Here is a 23,499-nt window from a genome sequence, read left to right on the forward strand (position 1 = left end):
AGGCAACTGCCATGCAATAACAGCTCCAAAGGGGCTGGAGAGGAGGAAGTGAGGCAAATGAGGTGCTCAGCATCACACTGGCTCAAGTGATTTCTGCTGTTTATCAGAAAAAGGTGCAGCTCAGAGGAAGGAGCGAGTGTGGGCAGGTAGGCAGGCAGCCAGGGGAGGCTGGGAGCTCAGCAGGGCTGTGAGCACTTGTTTCTCACACAGTTCATTTCCCCCATCTGCCTGGTTCGCACTGAGGCCACGCACACACCTGTGCCAGGCCGGAACCAAGGTGCCAGAAGGGCAGGACTGAATGCCTGGGACCTGGAGCAGTGTCCCCAAATAAATCCACAGAAAATCATATGCTCAGTGCCAACAATTTGCTGGAGGAAGCGTGTCTGAATCTTTTAAAGTGTCACAGATCCTTGAATGTGAAGGTTTAGTAACTGCTTGAACAACCCTCATGAAAAGGTTTGGCCTAATCACGTCCACATTTTTTATTAAAGGAGACCTTCAAAATGTCATGCTGGGTGGATTTTGCCTTAAATTGGCCTGAGTGTTACCTACACGAAATCCTTTTCTTACCATATCAAAAGCAAGATGTGGTTTGGGGTTTTTTTTAACAAAACAGTATCCAGGTAGGTAGAAGACAAAAAAGTTACATTCCAATTATATACTGCATGAAATGATGACATTTTGAAAGCTAGAAAATTACTGTGTTTCATAAACAAAATTACAGCAAAATCATTCAGACTTGATTTTACAGTTGTCATGAACTACTGGATTACTGACTGTAAGAGAAAGAACCATAGTTTAAATAATCAATGTTTTTAAGCTGTGACACTTTTTGCTAAAACATTCTTAATTTTTTAGAGAATTCAGAGTGTTTCTGTTGTTAACAGCATCTTGTTTCATTGGAAAATTTTTAGTTTGCTATCAAGTGATCCCATAAAGCAGGGCAGAACTAATGGCTTTATTAAGTATATTTACTTCAGGCTAAATGGAAGGAGCAATTACATTCCACTTATGCAGGAAAACAGCTGGAACCTGCTGAAGGTACCTCAGAGTTTAACAGAAAATATTAAAAAGCCTGGTCAGAAGCCTGACAGGTTTGCTGGCTCCAAACACAATGTCAGGGAACTGTATGTCCAGATGTGTGAGAAAGGGGCACTGGGACCTGGGAGGGAGGTGGTAAAAAGCAGCTACAAACAGAAACACGCAGCCAAAATATCTGGCAGGTCTGCTTGAAGAGATTTAAAGGAAAACAAAAAGAAAAAAAATAGCAGGGCATCTTTTTTTTAAATATTATTGTTGGAGGCAGGAAAAGCATCTGTGAAGGAAAAGTCAAGGAGTGGGATTCCAAGTTTCACATTTCTATCCTTGGTGACGTTTGGACTTTGTGTAAGCAGGAGGATTGCCCAAGAATTGAAGCTGATGGTAAAGAGAAGTCCCAGCACATGATGAGGAATGTGCTTAAGGGTGCTTGGAAACTGTGAATTGAGAACTATTTAATCAGTTAAAAGAAACTAATGTGCTTCTGTTAATTATTTAAGCCAAAGCTGATTTTCCTGCTTGCTACTTTTTCTTTTGGTTTTTTTTTGGTGGTTTTTTTTTTTTGCCTCCCTACTCTGGGTCATGCTAAGGACAGCAGTTCTCCTTGTCCACCACGAGCCCATGAATCTTCCTTGCTGTTACAGGATCTTTAGGTCAGCCAGAGCTTTGCAGTGGAACTGCTTAGGGCCATTTTCCTACCACAAGCATCGCAAAAAAACCACAGAATTCGAAACTCTAAAGCTGTATTTCATCACAGCCCCAAATGAAACAAGGTGGCTTTAGACAAGGAGGAAATGAGAGTGAGACAGATTATAACCAGAGTATGTTCAGATGTTTCCTCTCCTAATAGATGCTTGCAGAACAAGATGTAGGTCCTTTGATGCAATTTTTGGTGGCCTTCTGGGATACAATATAACCTATAGTCTTTCCTAAGTCACAAAAACCAGCCTTTCTTTCTGTCCTTTTTGACAACATGGCCATTCCTAACTCCACTCAAGAGACTTGCTGTCCATACATTTAATTGTATGAATTCCCAGCTTGCTGTCTCTCAATTCTCTCCTAGCCTCACTTCACACGATGGGAATCTTTTACCTAGGCTTGCCCCTGTGCTCTTGGAACAGATGCTGCTTCTCTCTCTATCACACCAGACCTCATCCCCTCTGTCCAGCTACTATCCTTTTGAGAATGCTATGTCAGGAATATTGCAAACAATTAAGACAGCATCCACTACCACCACCTTGGTTCTTCCAGGGCATCCTGGAAGTTCTCTGGCACTAGATATACCACCCTACTGCTTCTGTACAGGGAAGGTGGCGGCTGAGGTGATAAAGTAAAAAGAATTTGCTCTTGCAGGGGGTTCAGTCAGGAGGGTTAAGCAACTCTTTTCCATGGAAGTACAATATACTGAGCTTATCTGCATGCCTCATCAAGCTCATGTATTTGCTGTAAACTGTCGGTACCAACGGATTAGTAACAAACATGTGTGCCTGACAGGAAAAGGTGGCAACTGAATCCTTGCTCTTGTCCATCTGTTGCTCGCTGTTTGTATAACTCCATATTACAGTATGCTTGTTTAGGTTTCAGCTGCTTGTCGCACGTACGAGTGTATATATATATATGTATGTGTTTGTGTGTTTATTTATGCACATGAGGGCTGTGTGATGGTTTAGCTTGCAATGCTGCTCCCTTCAGCTGGGTGCAGGGGTGTGTGAGGGCGTGCCAGCAAACACGGGCTGGCTGTGGGCTCGGAGATCCGGGCCCGCTGCTCTCCCTGGCCCAGGGGACTGGAGCCGGGCAGAACCCCTCACGGATTCCTAAGCCCTTCACAGATTCTGGAGCTCTTCATGTACCCATAAGCCCCTCACGGATCCCCGAGCCCCTCATGAACCCCCGATTCCCTCCTGGATCCCCAGGCCCCCCATGGACCCCAAGTTCGCGGGCACACGGGCTGGACGCACTCGGTCCCGCTCTCTGCAGGGGCACCAGAGCACCCGCAGAGACTCCCGGAGCTGCTCGGTTCAGAAGGGACCTCAGGGGATCATCCCACCCAGGCAGGGCCGCCTGGAGCAGGTGGCACCAGGAACGCCTCCAGGTGGGCTTGGAATGTCTCCGGAGAGACCCCATGGCCACCCTGGGCTGCTGTTCCAGTGCCCTGCCGCCCTCAGTGTAAAGTTCTTCTACATGCTGGGGTGGAACTCCTTGTGTTTCAGTTTGTACCCGCCGCTCCTCCTCCTGTTCCTGGGCACCGCTTTAGTCTGGCACTTTTCCTTGGCGATATTTACGTGTATTGATGAGATCCCCCTCAGCTTTCTCTTTTCTAGAGACCTGAAGCTGGACTAAACAGGCGCAGCTCCCGCACGTGCCCTCCTAAAGGATGAGCACAGCCGCAGCAGGAGCACCACAGCACTCCCAGGAGGACACGGAGGAGTTGGAACCACCATGCTCAGCTCGGCTCCCCGTGTCGTGTGTGGGATTGGTCCGTCCCTGTGCTGCTGTGGACACACCAAGCGACCCCACGTCTCTCTGACCCTGTCCCCGGCCCGCCCCTCGCCACCGCCCGCCATCCTGAGCGCCGGCCGCTCGGCGCTCGATTGCGGCGGCTGCTCCCGAGGCGGCGCGGCTCGGCGCTGGATTGGTGGGGTCTGCGCGGCGGGCGCAAGATGGCGGCGGCGCTGGGCCGGGGGCTGGACATCAGCCTGGCGGCGCTGCGGCAGCACGACCCCTACATCAGCGGCATCGTGGACGTGGCCAGCCAGGTGGCGCTCTACACCTTCGGCCACCGCGCCAGCCAGTGGGTACGTGCGCGCGCCCGCCCCGACACGCCCACCGCCGCGCCGCGGGGGCGGGGCCTCGCCGCGGGCACGCCCCGCCCCCTTCCCGGCACGCCCCGCCCCCCGGCGAGGTGTGAGGGTGGGGAGCGGGACGGGCCCGGCGGTGATTCCCGTGATTCCCGGTGTGTCCCAGTGATTCCCGGTGTGGTACGGACAGCCGGCCTGGGCACGCTGAGGAGCACCGGGGTGCCCGGGAATGGCAGCAGGATGGAGGAGTTCAGCCACGTGTGGGGGAGGCTGGGGTTTAGCCTGGGGCTGTGGGAGACTGGGGTTTACTTAAAGCTGAGGAGGCTGGAGTTTAGCCCAAGGCCGTGGAGGACTAGGGTTTAACCCAGGGCTATGGAGGCTGGAGTTTAACGCAAGTCTGGTTTTTAACCCAAGGGTTAAAAACCCAAGTTCTAACCCAAATCTGGTTTTTAACCCCAAGATTGGGATTTAACTCAGGGCTGGTTTTTATCCCAAGGCCATCAAAGACTGGGGTTTAACTAGAATCTCATTTTTAACCCAAGGCCACGGAACATTGAGGTTTAACACAGGTTGAATTTTTATCCCAAGGCCATGGAACATTGGGGTTTAACCCATGTCTGTTTTTTTACCCAAGGCCATGGAAGATTGTGGTTTAACCCAGGGCTGTTTTTTATCCCAAGGCCATGGAAGACTGTGGTTTAACCCAAGTCTGGTTTTTATCCCAAGGCCATGGAAGGCTGGGGTTTAAGCCAGGCCTGGGATTTAGCTCAGGGCTCTGGGTCTCAGGCACTCATCTGCCCTTTCAACACCTGTAATGGAACGCAAACATTTGCAAAAGAGTGGTGGAGTTACCAGTGCTAAAAGCATTGTTGTAAAATGTACAAACATAATTACCTTGGGGAAACTGTAGGTAATAGGACATTTAGGCTCTTGGCAGGTGGTTCTTGGCTTGCTGTGACAGTGAGACTCAGGGCCTGTGTTTGAAGAACCTGTCCAACCTGCCTTTTGTGTTGTTTTCCCCCATTTCTGTGCCAAACAACACCCTGGAGGACAGGTGCCCTTTGCAAACTCCTCTCTCTGCCTCTTGCCTGTGTGTTGTGCTCAGGTGTAGCCTGGAATGAACCCAGCTCCATATCTTACCTTAAACCCTGGCTCAGCTGCATGGTGACCTGTGCTAGCTCCAGCCTCTCACCACCAACCCATGAAATTGAGTTTAGTAATTTTTCCTGGCTTGGGTAAAACAGAGAAAAAGGGGGCTCACTGATGGTGACCAAAACACTGCCCTGTTTTCAACTTTCTTAATGTTCCTTTTCTTCAGGAGAAGACAGATGTGGAGGGAACGCTGTTTGTTTACACAAGGTGAGCACATTTTGACATGTGGGTGAAACCTGTGGAAAAGCTGGCTGGGATGGAGCATGGCTGAAAGGAATAAAATGCTCCCATTTGTTTAAGGAAAGGAAACTGAAACTGCCAGAAGCAAATGTGGGAAGGAGAACCCTCTGAATGGACATGACCTTGTATTTTGATAAGACTTCCAAATGGGATTTAAATGTCAGTATGGGACATGTTTTATGAAAAATCCTTCCTTAGGATTTTTTCCTCCTGAGAAGCTGAGAGGCCTCAGGAATAAAATGTAAATATTGATTATCTGCTGCTGTGGAATGCAACAGGTGCATCTGTGGTTGGTCTCATGTGGTTGTTTCTAATTAATGCTCAATCACAGTCCAGCTATCTGGGTTGTCTCAGTCAGTCATAAGCCTTTGTTGTCTTTTTTTCTATTCTTAGCTAGCTTTCAGATGAAATCTTTTCTTCTATTCTTTTAGTATAGTTTTAATATAATATATATCATAAAATAATAAATCAGCCTTCTGAAACATGGAATCAACATTCTTGTCTCTTCCCTCATCCTAATACCCCTGTGAACACCACTACATGGGTAAACTGTAGAAATCTTCTGTGGTGGTTTAAGTATGATTTGCAATTTAAAATTGTCTGAACAAAAAAGAGTGAAATAAATAATGGTACTGCTGAAAGGAAGGGAATGGCAGAGCTTTTAAAATATTGTGTCCCCTACTCAGGGAACTTTCATGCTACTTGTGTCTGTTCATTTTTCATGCATATTTCATCCAACATTTTGGGTGGTTTTCATGCTTTCTTTTAGCAGCAGCTCTGGTTGTGGCTTTCAGAACCTCATTTTTTGCACCATTTGTTGTAGCACGTGTGTTTGTTCTGTTGTGGGGGTTCCATGGTGGTGCCCCAGCATTTCTCTGTGACTGCTGTTAAAATCAGAGAGTTGCACAGTCAGCAGCTCTTGCAGCAGCTGCTGAGGCGTAACACCAAAGCAGAAAGTTACTTTTTCAGCTTTTGTGGCAAAGAGGATCTGTTAGGAGCGCTGAGAAAGCAGGAGATGGTTTTGAGCAGTGTGTGAGGTGCCAGAGAGGCCCAGGAGCCTGTGAGCTTTGTGGGAGTGCTGGTTCCAGTCCCTGGTTACAGTGGCAATGGTCATCAGCAGTTTTTCTCAGGTCAGTGGAGATGAGGTGCTGTAAATTTGCCACCACAAGAGGAAAGCAGCAGCCCTTTGTTGTGGATGTGGTGACTGGTGTGCTGCAGAACAGTACCAGTGTTTCCTGGTGTGTTGGTTTCAGAGCTCAAGAACTGCCGACATGAAACCTGGTCCTTCTGGTATTGTTATCTTTCACTGTTGTGTTTGTTGCCTGAGGAAGTTTCCATTTAGGGCACAGGTTGTACTTTGAGCAGCAGTATGGAGCAGGTTGTAAACTGTGAGTAACAGCATGCGTTGTCCTCATCATCAGTTTTAACTTTAATTTTCTGTGACTTCAAATTAATGAAGTCCTGTGGGAAGCACATTGCCAGCAGACAGTTTGGAGACTGCGGGTGCTGTGTTTGTTTCTCCTCATTACCTTAGTCACAATGTAAAGTGATGTTACCATTTTACTTGGCCTGACTCATTCACTGCCCAGCTCATCTTTGGGAATTCAAGGAACAGCCAAAAAACCAGACTTCCAACTGGCTGAGCACCAGTGGAAGTGGACTGTTTGTTTGTTTGAAGGGAAATACTGACCCTTGCAAACAAGGATTATTTTTTTGGTTGACTCCAATCCTGTAAAACAGGTTCCTGTATTTTGGTTTCATAGAGAAATCCACACAGCAGCAATGAAGCAGAGGTGGCACCTTTCCCAAATGTTTAGCCATCATCATCTTTTCCTTTATTGCCAAACTTGGTTTGGAAGGAGTGCCTCCTGTCAGGATCATGACAGGTTCAACAGTTTTATCTAAGTGACTTGAAGTGTAATCTCCATGAATGAGCATAGTGACTTAGAGCCACAGCCTGGTTTAGGTTCATCATTTATCAGGGATTATTCAGGGATGGGAGAGGATTCACAGCTGCTCTGGGGCAACCTGTTTCAGTTTCTCACGTGGTGGCTTTTATCCTTAGGTTTTAGGTAGTATAGAAAATTCTCTCTTTGACTTTTAGTATCTGCAGTTGTTCACCTGAGTGCTGAGGGCTTGCCTTGCTCTAACTTGGTTTCATTGCTGCTTTCTAGTCCAGCAAGGAGCTGTAGGTGGCATTGGATCATGTGGTACTGATGGTCTGTTTATTTCTCATACCTAATGTAGGCCTTTGCCATAATTAAAAGGATTACCAAAACTGCAAAAGTCAATTGTTATTTCCTTGGCAACAAAGTTAGGTTGTTGTAGCATCTCTTGGAAATAAATAAATAATGAATTGGAGCATTACCTAACAAAGAAAATAAATAATGAGTTGGAGAATTACCCAATAAAGAAATTCTTGTGATTTCCTTTTCCCTTGACTTAATGGGATTTCTACTTGTTCCCTTTCAGATCAGCTTCTCCAAGGCATGGTTTCACAATAATGAACAGACTGAGCATGGAAAACCGAACAGAACCCATTACTAAAGACCTGGATTTCCAGCTGCAGGACCCTTTTCTGCTCTACAGAAATGCCAGGTGTAAGTCTGTGACACTTTGGGTTAAATACTGGAGTCAGGTTCTCTTCAGTCTGTTCCTGGCTAAGGTAGTCTAAGTGCTTAGACTGCAGCATTCAAGGGGTGCAATTGAAGGAATGAATTTTGCTTTTTTGATGTGCTGAAAGAGAAGAATTGCTCAGTGTTCCCCAAAATGCCACTCTGCTAAAGAAAGTACTAGGGTGTGCTTAGGAGTAATCTCCTCATTTAGCTGACAAATTGTGCATGTTTGTGGTTGCCTGTTGGTGATGGGCTGAGACAAAGTGTGTGTGTGTGTGTTTTCTGAATACACCCCAGTCACTGCTGGGAAGTCTCAGTGTAATATTTGTAGTCTTGATTTTCTGTATAAAAATGGACAAATGCAGCCAATCCAGGCCCTGTGTTCTGCTCCAGAACCCTGCTCTTGGAGCACCTTGGAAGGCAGGTTGTCCTCAGCTATTGGGGTAACTCCTGACAACATAATGCTGAGTCTAATTTAAACCCTGCTGAAAGACAAAGTCACTACTTTGGGCTTTCTGTTGATATTGCATGATTATCTTTGCACAGGAATTAGCAAGTGTCAGGCAAGCTCAGCAATGAGTGGAAGACATGAGGAATTTGGTTTGTGCATGCAGATCTGCACACAGACTGTTACAGTGTGCAGGCAGCAGTTGGAAATTCACTTTGGAAGCAGAGCTGTAGTACCTGATCTGGCCTTTGTCCTTTATGCATAAAAGCAGATTTCAGAAATGGTTTGTGTGAACTGTGATGCTCAAGTGTTCCCTCTGGATGAAGTCAAGGCAAAAGCAATCCATGGCTTGCAAAGTACCCCAATTTGATAATCTGCTAGACCTTCTTATTTCATAAACTAATTTGGAGTTGGGAAACAGATCAAGAGGGAATCCTGTTGTTCACACACACTATGTGGTAGATGCAATAGAGGAAGAACATTCTAAATAGCCTAAATGAAACTGTTGCTTTTGAGACTATTTTCTGAGCTAACAAAGAAAATTAGTTCAGAAGGAAACTGAAAAGACTTGCAGACATCTCCAGGCTAACCTAGACTGGGCCAGACATTAGGATTTTAAGTACTATTCTATCTGATTTTGAAGGCTTTTTCTTATGTAGCTGTAATCTTGTTTAATCCTATTTTGAAACTTCATTAGAAGTTTCTGTATTTATATACCAATATCCCTTTTGAAACCTGATCCGTTAATTTTTCTTTTTTGTTGATACAAGTGCTATAATGAGTAATTAGAAGTTGTCATAATTCTCTGCTGACAGAAAATAAGTTTTTAGTTGGATTACTGCACTTGAATTGTAATTATTTTTTTTTTTACTAAGAGAAAAATCAAGGGGTGTGGGATGTAAGCTCTTTTTTCACTACGAGATGTGAAAATTTTAGATTTGCAGGGAAAACTTTAGATTTATATTTCTCAAATATAAGTAGCAGCCTGTGCTTCTGAGCAGGATGCCTGGGTCTGTGGATCTGATTTTCACCAGGGTTAGCTGTTTGATCTAACCATGGGTAAATCTGTACCTCTTCATTGAGTTGTGAGTTTGGTTGTCTGAGAGCAGATTCATGTTTGTTTTTACTAAAAAAACCCTATAAATCCTGTCAGTATCAGGTGGGTTCTGGTAAAAGGTTATGTTACCCCTTATCTTCATAAAATATTCTTATAAAGGCTTAATTATTATTTCTTCAAGAAAACTGGAGGTTTTGATACTTCAAAGCAAAAGCTGTTGTTTTCTGGGGTTTTCATGAAGACATCTGTTTCCAGAGCAAATTGGGAGACAATTTTTACCAACTTATTTGAGTTGCCCAGGTTTTCTTTAGGTCCCTACAGTTGACGTGGTGATTTCTTCATTGAGTTGCACATACCTCTTGCCCTTTCTTCCTTATTTTGTATTTCAAAGCCTTTGCAACATGAAATAAAGGGCTCTCCTCGACAATAAGTGTGGGTTTTCACAAGGATCTCATCCAAACACAGTTCTGAATTTCCTCTTCAATTTTTTTAATGAATATTTTCTTGCTCTTGTGCAATTTGCCTTTATAGTTTTTTGCAAAACTAAGGCTTGAGGTTTATTGTTAAATGAACTTTACAGAGCTGGGGTGTTTAGGCCCTTATGCTGTAGGACTATTTTTGTCTCCTGCTTTCACATACTAACGAGGAATACTCAGGGATAGCTGTTTACTCTGCTCTCAGAACACTGAACAGTTTGGCAGTAATACTTAACAGTATCTGGAAACAAATTATCTTTTTCTAACATGTTGTTTGACTTCATGACTTCTTAGGCTGCTTTTCATACAGGTCTCCTTATCAGATCTAACAAAACTAACAATTCTCTCTGCATTTTTTATTGCTGGCCTTGCCCATTGTTTTGTTTCTTCCAATATTCAAAATTCATTTTGTACAGCTGAGTATCTGTGGCTGGTTGTATCTCACAGTCTAAAATAAATCTTTTTTGGCAGCAAAAGGTGGTGCTTGTGTAGTGGACAAGCCCAACAACATTTTGTGATGTAACAGCTATCCTATTGTAAAGCTTGCTTTGTATCCAATATATGATCAATAGAAAAAAAAATCCAAAACTGTACACAATAAATGTAAGTTTTAGAAATGCTTAAGATAAAAAAAAGGTATATTTAATCCTTTTATTTTCTTTTTTCATATTTCTTTTATTGTTTCAAATGATCCTAGTTATCTTAAGTTGAATTATTGTCTGAACACCATGTTGGAGGCACAGTCTAATTCCAGGACTTTTCAGGCTGGATTTGGGATGCATGCCAGTTAATGTTTGCTCTGATCCACTATTTCACAGCAAAGTTTTTTTTGGGGAAATCTGTCAGGGTAGAGCTGGGGTTATTCATTTCAAAGCCAGGAGGGAAGCTCGAATTACAGTTTTTAATGCCAGCAGAAATCTTTGTCCACCAAGGAACAGAAGGTTTATGGCTCCAACAGGCAATTTTCAATGTGACCTTTAAACTTCTCTAGTTAACTGCAATTTTAGGTGCTTGCTTTCTGAGAGCAAGACAGTAGTTCTGGTTTTGTTTAAATGATCTAAGAATTTAAGTTTTCATGAGTTATGTGTTTGACTAAACTTAACTACATAATTACTTTTTTCATTAGTTTTTCCTGATAATCATTGGGAAAACCAATAGTCACAGCCTGCTGCTTAAGCCTTGATGCTGATTGACATGAGATAGTTCAGAAGAAATATATAGCATTAAATTATTAAATTACCTTAATTTTCTCCCTTTAGCAGCTGTGTAATAATTACAGCTATTTCCCACTCTCTACTGTACCAGGTGTTTTTCTCTGTGTGCTGGGTCAGGGAATTATTTCTTGATTTCACTCATCTACCTTTTCATCACTGAATTCTGCTTTTGATGCTTGTAGGAACCAGGGAGTTTGGGGAATATTAAGTTGCTTATCTCAGAACTGGCTTCACCTTGAGTATTTTAGCTGCCAAGAACACAAGATCCTGCCTTAAAATAGTATGCTAATTGTGACAATGATCTGATACAGGTTAATTGGGTGCTTTTCTGCTATATTGAGTGGAGAAAGAAATTGTGTGACATGTCAGCCAGTATTTCTCTCTGACAGTTTCTGCACCTATTTGGACACAGAAGTTACTTTTCCCTTCTCTGCCACACTGTTGCTCCTGTCATCTCCTCAGCCTGAAATGGAATGAAACTTTCCTAGTGGAAGGTGTCTGCTGAATTTGGGCTCTTGGTGGTACCAAAGCAGAGCAGACATGCCTGGATTTGGCACAGCTGTCCAGACACACGTGGTCTGTGCATAACCTTACACTTGTTTCAGTTTTTCACTTTAACCTGCTGTCATATGTCTATCAGAACCCTGAACATTTTGTATTATTTATCCAGATTTTTACACTGCAGAGACATCTGGTAAATGGGATGGAGAGGGAAGTTTGCCAGCTGTCTAAGGAAATTTTGTGGGTTTTATCTGTGGTTTGTGGGTTGCTGTTTGTTTTTTGTTTTTGTTTTTTTTTTTTCTTCCCCCATAGTTCATAATTATGTATGAAAATTTTACCAAATATATGCTTGGGGGCAAGTGCTTGTAAAATGTTTAGGAAAAGGTAACAGTGTATATTTTCCTCAAACTATTATTTTTCATTCTTAGATTGCTACAGCATCCATGATGCTCTCAAATAGAGCAACTCATCTTATTTTGAGACTGATTGTGGCACATTTTAGTTCACCCTTCTAAGGAAATACATCCTGATGAAAACACAAATGGATCATAAATGTCCCACCTCTGCAATGACCCTGCAAGTAGCATTTGTCTTCTAAAAAACATCTTAGCTTGAACAATTTACAAATCTACTTCTGAAGGGAAAAGGTAGGAAGCAACAAGAAAAGAATCAGAGTGATATGTAAAAAAGAATAGATGATGAAAAACAGTCCTCTTTTGGCTACCATAGTGCATTTTTCCCCTTGAAATGTATTCATAATCTACACTATATTATTGTCTAATTGTGTATATTAAACCTCTTTTTCTTTTTTTTTTTTTTTAATTTGAGCATGAAACCAGCATTTGGTGGTTAGATTTCCTTGTGTATATATTTAGACTTGGCCTTCTGCATATTGACCAATAAACTGCTCCTTGCTCAATTGAGACAGGCAAAATTGATATTCCAGCCTTTGTCTTTATGATGTAGCAGAGTTTCTGTCTGATGTTTTTGGTTTGGGTAAAAATACCAGTTTAGAAAGAAGAACCTCATTTATCAGCCTCTGTCCTGCCAATATTCAGTATCAGGTCCAGTATCAAACCCCAAAAGGATGAATGCAGAAAACATAAATGTGTATTCAATTTATTATTCCCCAAATGCTCCTTCATCTTTCAGAGTTTTAAAACAAATAACTGCAAATGTGTTTAACTTAGTCCAGTTTGTATTATTTTTTTCTCTAAATGTCTCCAAATCAGTGGTCTACTGATTCAGAAACATTACATGGCTTTCTGTTGCTGCATCATTACACAAAGTGCAATGTTTTTGTCACAGCTGAATAAGTTAAAACCACTTTTTTTGTGCTTATTTGCAGAACTATTATTCTGGCCTGCTACAACCTGCACGTTTTGTTTAGGGAAATATTTCTGTAGTTTAAAACCCTTTGAAAAGTGTTTGTCAATTTGAAACCAAAGTCCAAACTCCAACTGTAGAAATGCTAAATCATTTTGGCCTTGCCCTTCTTAGGGGTGTATCCTTCTCAGCCTGTTTTTTTGCTAAACAGTTTTGGGTAAAGCTGTTTTTGAAAAGTCTGCCTGGACTGACTACTGCCATGTCTCAGAATACAAATGTTTGTGCTTTACCTGAGCTTCTGTCCTTGGAGACATTTTTGTTTCAGAGATACAAATCTCTCCTCTTTTCCATTCCAGTTTCTCTCCTTTGATCAGCATTTTAAAAATTCATTGTGTATCCAGCAAGACAGAACAACAGCAGAGGTCATGATTATCTTCCCTGGATGTTCCTGGCCTAAAAGTGAAACCTCAGTTTTGCTGAGAGTGTTGGAATACTAACAGGCTTGAGCATAGGCATTCTTTTCCTTTTTTAAATTTCCAAAGGAAACATACATGCTGAAAATGATTAATGTTTTTAATTAATTAATGTTTTTAATTATAAACCCAGAAAATGAAGGATGCAGCATGAACTTTGTCATGTTGCATGCATTTTTTTGGAAACCTGTTTAAATTTCTGTCCAACCTAACTGTTGTATAGTTTTTAATCTGCAAATTTTCTTGAGAGAAGTAAGCAAGCTTCTGACTGCCTCTGTTTATTGGATTCATAGTGACGATAATTCTTTTTTTTCATGTAAGATGGCCTCTGGCACTCAGTTTATTGACTTCCTTGTACCTACACTCAAATTACCTGTTCATAAACCAGTTTATAAAAACATAGATAAAAGCATTACTAATTTTCTAGTACATTTCCCATATAGCTCCTGCCTTTGTGGTCTACACTTCAACTAACCAATGATTTTAATGTGCTTAGAAAATGGTAAAAATTACTTCAGAATGTCAAGGAAAATAATAAACTGCCCCTTGGAAATAGTATAGATACCAATTTCTATTTTTATCACTAAAACCATAAAACATGTGCATTTATATGTTTCTATCTCATTTGAATTTTCAAGGCTACCTGAAAATGTTTAATGCCTGCCTGCTGAGATATAAAAATATTATAACTTGATGGCATAAGTTAATAGTGCAGTCACGGGTAGATGGATATGAAGGAAAGTGGGTTTTAACATCAGTAATTAAGGTTCAGCAGTCGGGTTATTTGGCTTGTCTGTTCTAGAGTGCACAAACTACAGGGCTTGAAACCTGTGGCTAAACTCTGCTTAATTCCATGGAAGGAGGAGTGGATTTTTAACCTAGGGAAGGGAACATGAAAATGAATTTAAAATAAATCAACTGAAAAAGTGCCGTAGAATATTGTTTTTGATGGAAACTTGTTGTTGATCATGATTTCGTCTTTCCCCATACTGAAGGTGCCACTATTCTGAGCAGAACACTGGACTAAGTGAATTGCAGAAGCTCCAGCCAAACTAAATTATTATTGTGACTCTAGGAGTGGCAGCTATTAATTAATTCAGCTTTAGGGTGTTTGGGGTTTTTTCCTGGGTATTGTGGAGAGTAAATATTCTATGATTTAGGTTTTTACATTTCATATTAAAAAAAGGAGGAAGAACTACAAAATTCCTTTGTTTTAAAAGCAAAATTGTTTGTACTACTAAGTATTTCTAAATTTAGTTTTTCCAGGGCTGCTTTATTATTCATATTTTCCTTTAAACTAAATACAATTTATGTTTTTCAGTGGAATTTGCAGACACCACTGCTGAAGGTCTTCAGTTTCAATTTTTGATGCGTAACACCACAGTGACACCACCCAACTCAGCACAGATACTTTCTAAACAGGACGTTTTAGTTGTTTGTTCCTCACCCTTCCCACCCTGAGGATTTTATGCCAATTGTGGAAGCCTTTGGCTGAGCAAAGCAAACAGGTTTTGGTTTGTCAGGTGGCTTTTTGCAGCTGTAACTCTGATGAAAGCAGCCCTCTTTTTGCTTTCATTATGTTTTTCTGTTGGGTGTTGAAGGTGCTTAAAACAAAGTAAGGAAAAGAATTGCAGCAATGCTAATGTAGGTTTTCAGTTTCAGCCCAATCTGGAAGTCAGAGTATGCCACGTGAGAAGAAACAGGTTAAGGAGCTAAGACAAAAAGGCTGTGGAGTTTTTAGATGGCTGATAATTATTATGTGCATGGTGCAGCTGCATCTCAGTTTGGGCAAACAAATCAGTAGGAAAAGGGTATGGAATAGAGTTAGACCCATGTGTCAAACATCCCACCTTTGGGGATGAGTTTCTGTATGGGATGGCAGGAGACTAATGCTGCATATATCTGCTAGACACAGTCTTTGTTTCCCATTTATGGATGTCAGCATATAAGTAACAAATTAGCTTGTCTGGAGGTTTACTGTGGAGAGTGCAGTGCCAGTGCTGGGCATTCCTGACGTCTTTTCAAGATAAGATAGGCATATGATGCAGCAATGCTCAAGAGTTGGGCTTGCAGCAGATAATGATTTTTTTTTTCAGAGGGATTATTTTCACATGACTACCTGTACACCCTCTGCTTCACACTTCCCTCCTGGCACAGCACAAAATGCTGGGTGTTTCAGGAGCAGGGGAAATATGTACATGAATGCCTCTATGTATTTCCCCTGCACACGAGGATATTCCAGAGCTGGTTGCTTTTCACAAATCCCTTGTGTAACCGTCTTTGCAGCTTAATCCCCTCACATACGCACACGTGTATTTAGTATTTCCAGCTTTCCTGTGTTTTAAACTTCTTAGCGTCTTTGTCTACAACAAAAAAATTATTTCCTTCATTTCCCTTTACTTGCATTATTTTTTTTTTAAATCATGTCACAGTGGAAGTGGGAAAGCAATGTTCATTAGATGCTCAAAATACAATATATAACCAAAAGAAGCCATCCATCTACCTAACTCCCCAGATCTGAGAATTACTAGAATTATCGAAATCCTGTGGTGGTGTGATCACACATTCAGGGCTTCCCAGTACATTATCACCAAATTCTGCTGTGAGGAATTAGGCTAGTCTCCTATATGACACAGATTGCTCTAGTTAGACAGGAAGGCAACCCTTAAGGCAGCTGTGAGTACAGTTTGTGTGCACAGGGGTGGGTGATTCTTACCTCCAGGTTTGATGTAGAAGCAGTTGAGCTGAGTTTCATGCACCAGCTTCCCCTTGTACTTGGCGTCGGGTTCCCCCGGCTGGTGGCTGCCCAGGGGGTGATACGCCTGCCGAACCAAGGCTTGAAACATTTTAAAATTCCAAGGAGCCTCGAAGCAGCTGAAGCTAAGTGGTTTTTTCTATAGATAGTAAAGGCACATTCCTCTTGGTTAATTTCCTTGTTTCAGGATTATGTAATAGCCTTGTACAGAAGTTAAAACCTGAATATTGTTTTAAATTGCTGACAGCTGGATCTTCTATAGGAACTATTTTCTAGCTCTTCAAAATGTTTTCAATATAATTTGCGTTCTCTTCCTTTTCTTGCTGTTCACTCCTATTCCTTTGCTTGTCCTCTGTGCTCAGTTGGAGCCTCCTCCTCCCCCTGTCCGTTTTTCAGGAAAACTTGGATTGAGGAGTGCAGATAATGGGCGCCATCCACCCATCAGCTCATCACCTCAGCGAGCCATGACGATCTCTGGTTTCTGTATATCCACACGGGCTCCTCTGATAATATCCTCTTGTGCTTGAAAAAAATAGGTTTGCTTAGCAGAGGGTGGACTACACTCCTGACATAGCCAGAAAACTTCTCTTGGAATGTGAGCTTGCTTACTCACGCTCTTTTATATGTGTGTGTATATATATAAAAATATTTGTAACCTTCTCTCAAAACATGGAAGATAAATATGTGAGCAAGTGTATCCCACAGCACATATACAAGCTGCTCACTTCTGTCTAACTTTGATTTAATACAAGCTCTTGAGTGCCTCATCAGTGCTCTCTTTGTCAAAACAAACCTTAAATCGGCAGTAAAGAATACTTTTCAATTACAGGAGGGAAGAGGAAAGAAACCCTTCCCAAGTGTAAGATAGCATACCCTTTAAAGGACAAGGAATGTGTTATATACAGGAACATGGTGCAAGTGCTCCAGTGGAATTTCACTCAGGCTGCAAAGGCAGAGTTGCTTTTTTGTTTTAACTGCTGTCCAAAGCAGTAACAGCCCTGGGCTCCATGCCTGCTGCCTGCTCTGCTTCAGTGACTGTGCCTGCAGCCCACTTGTGGGTTTGCAACAGGGCCTCCTTTCACAAAGTATAAAGTCTTCATCATGAATTGCCTAAAATCAATCCCAGAAAATACCCAGTGGGTTTTTCCTGCTCGCATTGTTGTTTTGGACGTACATATGCCCAGGACTTTTAGAGCCTGTTTTAATAATCCCTTTGCATAACAGTGGTATTGTTTACATGCATTAAACCAACCAGAGAGATTCTGTGGCCAGGGATGGGGGAAAAAAAACATAAATAATGTGAGACACAAGCTTCAGGTCAGAAGTCAGCAATAAAGGGACTAAGAAGATCATTTCTGTGGATCATCTGCTGCTGCCCATTGTTTTAGACAGGATATGGACTTTCTGTTTGAGCTGTACCAATTCTTTTGGCTCTGTCAAGCAAACTGCCTTTCTGTAAAATTTCACTATCTTTTCCTAAACAACCTACAGTATTAAATCCTCTATACAGGCATGTGTAGCATCTCTCAATGAACAAGTTCATGAAATTTCATAATAATTACAAAAAGGAGAGAAATAACATTGGGAATTTTTTTTGTGAGTATGCTATGTCTTCCTGCAGGGCTTTGCTGCCTTCTGTTTATTGTTTCCTGTTGTTTTTATTCTGGTTTCTCTCATGTGAATATTTCTCTTTCTAACACTCTTTAACAGAAAGCAAAGTAGATGTTCAAATTTGCACTGAAAGTTAAAAACTGAAGGAGGGGAGAGACTGAGGAAGCAGATGATGATTACTGTTAAGTTTTATTCCTAAAGGATTATGCATAAGCTAGTGAAACACTGCTGACTTCTGAAGCAAAATGAAATACATATTTCTACTTTGTGTGGAAACAACACAGTTGCTGCAGTGAAAATAATCCCATGCAATAATCCCAAATTTTTATTTAAATATGACTTTATCTCTAGTCTATAATCAGGGATTCAGAGCTGCAGGGTACCTCCCAGTGCTGCTATTGTGAAATATCTAGCTGTTAATATAACATGAATTTGATAAATGTGAGGGGTTTTTTTCTTTTTCAGTTGAATTACAGGTTAAATAAGAAACTGTTTACTACTTAAATTACATTTTCTTGGTGACAAACTTGATCTCAGGGGTGCATTGTTTCTCTTTGTTCATATACACAGAATTTTCTGTTTTCTTGCACACAGAATATCTTGTGTGCAACGTTATAGAAAAATCACTTAACTTCTGAATAATCTGAGCACTAACTTCAATTGTTAAAATAAAATTTTAAAATAGATACAAATACAAATTAAAATAGAATCAATACAGATACAAATTAAAATAGAATTGCAGTAATAAAAGAAAAAAGCAACAAGGTACTTCAAAGGGATATGTTTCTATCTTCATGAAAGAAATTACTAAATTGCAATTTCACAAGAAAAATGCAGGTGAAAAATGAATATTAATACTTAAATGATCCTTCAGCTTTCAAGCATGTAAAAATGCAGTGACCATATGTGAATGATAAAGAGTTCAGGGTGAAATTTAGCGTGTGAACCTACCCACAGTTTGCCTGCCATTCTGTGAGAACAGTGAATGTCCTTTCTGTGCCTGTGAAATTGTATTTTATTTCTAAAAATTGTGCTGCAAAGTTTCTGTCTGCAGCTCTACAGACAAGCAGATGTTACTGAAGGCAGTGCAACAGCTGACTGCAAGGGAAGGAATGCTTACAGAAGAGTAGAAAACTCTTTAATTGTGGACTGTAACCTGTTAACAGGCTGTGGCAAAGCAATAAAAGAGAGTGCATAAGATATGCTGTAAATATCAACTAACTGTTTGAGACCTCAGGAGGAGTAGTTGACTTTTGCCTATTTCTATGTGGATTTTTTTTTCCAACCATTTTAAATTAGAGATGGTGTAGGAAAAATGACAGAATTGCCTATGCTACATTATGTTGTGTATAGAGCATACAAATGGAAAAATACAAAAATCGAGAGGTTAAACTCTCTTATCTTTGGGTATTTCTTATGTGTTTCTTGTTACAAGAACAAGGATATACAAGTAACTCAGCCTTTTATTGTTGCAGGCTGAGAGCTCAGTCCAGATCTGCAAATGTATTTCCATTACTTAGGATCTGAAGGTATGCAGTGGAGAAATAAGAGATGAGATCACAACAGTCAGAATTAGAAACATCATGTATAGTTAAGGTTGCTTATTTTCTTCATGAAGCCCTTTCTGAAGTTGTTCATTATTTTGTGGGAGTTAAACCATTTGGAGTGACAGCTCATCATACTGATTATAGTAAAAATTCAGGTTTCAGGAAAAAATGACATGCTATTGAACACCTATTTGAGGTTAAAATAGTCTTCTCTTTTTTCCCTTCTCTTCTAATATCCTGGAAAACGGCCTTGTCAGAGTTTGGAAAACAATTTGACCTTGAACTTAACTATAGCTGTGGAATTGGAGGTGTACCTTTGGCAGGTACCTCAGAGATGCACTTTAAAAATAATTGGGAACATATTCTTAGACTGGACTAAATTATAAATGAAAACCTTGATGTGAGAATCCTGGTGAGTCCTCTACCAGCTGTGTGTGTCACAGGCAGCAGAGCAGCTCTTCCCTGTGGGAATGGAAGCCCAGATACTCCACAAGAAACACACAGAGGCTGCTGCTTTTCTTAACATAGTGGAAAGAAAAAGGAAAGGCTGGAAATTGAGACACTGAAGGTAGCTCTCCTTTCTGTTCTTTCCAATAAAAGCAGGTTTTTTTTGTGGTCTCCAGGCTGGAAAAGCTGTGTTGTCCCCTTCTTGATTGAGCAGTGTTCTTTTAGCTTTTTGTTACTAGGCAGGAGGGAAGTGCACAGAATCAAGAAAAGGTTTCTAGTTTAACTTCTTTCACTTGTGACAGTCTCCTTTTAGTACAAGCCTTTCTGCTGCTGGAAGGTGTGGATTTATATTTAGCCTAGATTTGTGTAAGGCATTGCTGTGTTCTGCTCAGGTGATTTCTGTACATCAGGGCCTGGCTTCATTGCAGCGTGTTGAAGACATGTTCTATTGTTTGCAGAGAATATAGAGCACAGGTAAGCTAGAAAATAATCCTTCCAGGTCTTGAGGAGTTGCATTTGTTTTCCAGTAAGGCTTTCCCTGGTGGATTTTTATTTCACAGGAACCCTGCTTGTGTTGAATGGGGACATTTGGATGTAGTTTTTAGCTTATGGAACTCTCGTCTGACGGGGACATTTTGGAAGTCTATTGTGAAATAGTAACGGGAACCATTTGTTATTTAAGAGAGCCTATTTATAAGAAAAAATATTTCTCAAGAACAACTTGTTATTTCAGATATTGATAGCCTGGCTTCCACAGCCTTCCTGCTGTAATTTCAGTGTCACGCACCATCATGATTTAAAAATTATTTGGGACTGATGATGCAATGGCAAGAGGTGTGACTGCAAAACCAGTGGTGTGGGGGGAAAAAAAAATCTCTAAGCCAGATGGATCATAATATAGATGCTATTCCTGTGTCAGGACTAAAAATTTCTTGTAGCATCAACAGAAGGCATATTTAAGGGAAATCTTGCAAATACAGTTTGCGTTTGGGCTCTTTTCCAAAAAAAAGTAAAGAACCTGCTGATGGACTCTTATATCTGCTGAGCTTTATGGAAATAAGTGCATCAATGGGCTTTAAATTTTCCTACAGTACTAACAGAACTTCAGCTTTGAGGCCATTTAGGGGGCTTTCCAGTGACCCTATTCTGTTTGACAGCTACACAGTTGATTTTTCTTCATTAAAATTTCTGATAAATTTGGATTAAAAATCTGCCTGAAGTCAGTCTCTCACAGCAGAGTCACAGACATGATTTATTAAACCATCCACCATGTCTGTGCTGTCCTTTTTTTGCCTCATGAAACCAGAAATAATCACTGGCTCTATCTGGAAGTCTGCAAATTGATCCCCAAACTTTCACAACTGATAGATGATGGTAGGAATATTTCAGGGTCCATTCTATTAACAAAAATTTTGTCTTGATTTTTAAGGCATAGTTCCAAGAACAATTAAACAGATGGTGGTAACGAAGTTATTCTTGACTTCAGTAATGTTGCCAATCACTGCCCACTCTCAAACCATTTGCTTTTGGGGAAAGGGGTCTGGAGGGGCTTTTTCATTTTGTTGGGGGTTTTGCTGTTGCATATTTTGTGGTTATTTTATTTTAGAATAAAATTGTTTCAACAGTTCCCTCCTCAGCTGAATTCCACTGGTTAAGCTGAAAAAAGGCCATGTGTAATCAGTGCTTTGCAATGACATGTCTCTGAGTAGGATTCTTTCTCCTTTAACAACTGGCTTGGTTGTTTTTTAGGGGATTTTTTTGTAGCTTGCTTGTTCATATATAATATTTTAAACATTTGAGATAATGGAAATACCAAGTCATCCTTTTCCCTGTCTTTGTTAACAGTTCTCCAAATGAGTGGATCGGGAGCTTTATCAGCCTTTAAATGAAAGAACAATTGTCTGATAATTTAACAGGCAGGGCCTTTTCAGAACTTTTTAGGAATTTAGGTTAAGCTCATAGCAAGATACACATTTTTGTTGTTTGAAAAACTCTTACCTTGCTTCAGTTTATTGACATTTTTATGCCTGAGGAATCATTAAAATTTTGACTTCTCTTTAAAATCTAGAAATACCAGGATTTAGCCAGAGAGAAATTTCCATTATTTAGAAACAAATATATTTACCTAATACATATTTTGTATTGTGCAGCTTTGCACAATGTTGAGAGGCAAGAGGCCTAAAAATTCCAGTTCTGTTGATGAGCCACATTTCTATCAATGTGATATAACAGGATAAAATTGAAATCTTTTTCTAGTGTTTTGGGTTTAAGTATCTAAAGAGCAAAATTTTGTGTTTGAAAGAATTTGAAGCCTGCTTAGAGCTAAAAGAACTTTAGGACTCCTAAACTAGGAAATACCAGAGTTAAGGCTGGTTGTGCAATCTCTCTGTTTATGGACTTTTATATTGTGTGGTTTTCTTCTTTTGCAATAAGGACTTTGTTTCAGCTATCAAACAGTTGGAGTGGTGTTCACATCGAGAGGCTACTCAGTATTCTGGTTTTTCCTCATTACTCGTGCATGGCCTTTGTTATATGCCACTGGAGTTCTGCACTAGAGTCAGAATTATTGAGTTGTTTTCTCCAATAATCATCACTATAAAGCTGGTAACTCATGAACAAAGGGAACTGTCTTACCTTGCTCAGATTATAAATATTATTCTTCCCATTTCACAAATTGAGATCCTGGGGCAGAGTAGTTACCATTAGAATGGAGTGTCTGACTTTAATTACTCAAGCCAAATTTTTTCCAGTGTATTTATTATTCATAAGTTCAAAAAAATTTCTTACAGACTTGGATTGGGATTGGATGGGTGTTTTTTCAGGCCACACACTCAAGTCTTGCACCCAGGTCCAGGATCTCGACTCAGCCACCGGGAAATGAAGCACACACAGCCAGTGCAGCCACTTCAGATAACATTTCACAGCTTGTGTATCATTGCATAACATCTCTGGGATGGAATTCAGCTTTCCAGGATAGTGTGCAGCTGTCTGTGCTCAGGTTTTTTATATTTCTCCCTTGTTGCAGTCCTAAACATAGCAATGTCAAGGTGTCTGCCTGCCTTGCAAGACATGGATACAGAAATTTCTTTTTAACATAGCCAAGTGTGGATTTACATATTCAGAAGCAAGAGTCTAGACTATACTTAGACCAAAATACTTTAAGCATGGAATCAAGAATAAACACAAAAAATTCAGACTTGGTGTTTATTTATTTATTTTTAATACCAGCAAGTATAAAACAGAACCTAGGTACAGGGGAATCTCTAGTCAGTAGTTATTTCTGTATCCATTTTATGCAGTCTGTGGAGGAGTAGCTTAAAAATCACATGTTGCAGGTACACTGAAACAAAAGCTTTCATAATGGAAATGTCTATCCAGAAGACAAAAATCTAATCACTGGAATAATGAAGAGGAAAAAAAGTAATCCTGGAAAATACCTTTCTTTTTAATAGAATACTTAACACGAATGATTGAGGTTGATAAGAAATTCTGTATTATCGTAAAAACTAAATTAATGTTTCAAATATTGAGAGGTTGGAAATTGTTATCTATAATTCTGGAAGATAGCAGCTGTCAGCTTCTGCATATAAATAGCATCAAGTGTTCTAGTGTTTGTGAGGACAGGAGAAATCCATAGCCAAAAAAATGAAAATTGTAAGGCGGAAGCTTTCGAATTGGCTCTGAAGTCGTGATTTCAAACTTAAATAGTGCCCTTACTGAAATTCAGTCACTGAGCTATTAAAGGAGCTTCACAGATTTGGGTAAAAATTTTCAGTTTTCATTTATGAGTGGCCTGCCTTT

General features: G+C 40.6%; 1 protein-coding gene across 1 annotated transcript in view; it reads left to right on the forward strand.

The window, feature by feature from the left end:
• Nucleotides 1–3,686: 3,686 nt before the first annotated feature.
• DCP1B (decapping mRNA 1B) overlaps nucleotides 3,687–23,499 on the forward strand; it is a 41,398-nt gene continuing 21,585 nt past the window's right edge. Inside the window, exons 1-3 of the mRNA XM_054281855.1 lie at nucleotides 3,687–3,833; nucleotides 5,155–5,195; nucleotides 7,701–7,828. Of these exons, the coding sequence (XP_054137830.1) occupies nucleotides 3,699–3,833; nucleotides 5,155–5,195; nucleotides 7,701–7,828 (304 nt within the window). The 5' untranslated portion in view covers nucleotides 3,687–3,698. The remainder of the gene's footprint in view (nucleotides 3,834–5,154; nucleotides 5,196–7,700; nucleotides 7,829–23,499) is intronic.

Source organism: Melozone crissalis, unplaced genomic scaffold, assembly GCF_028551555.1.
Source record: "Melozone crissalis strain CALT ecotype California unplaced genomic scaffold, PUWL_Pcris_2 ptg000033l_1, whole genome shotgun sequence".
NCBI lineage: Eukaryota > Metazoa > Chordata > Aves > Passeriformes > Passerellidae > Melozone > Melozone crissalis.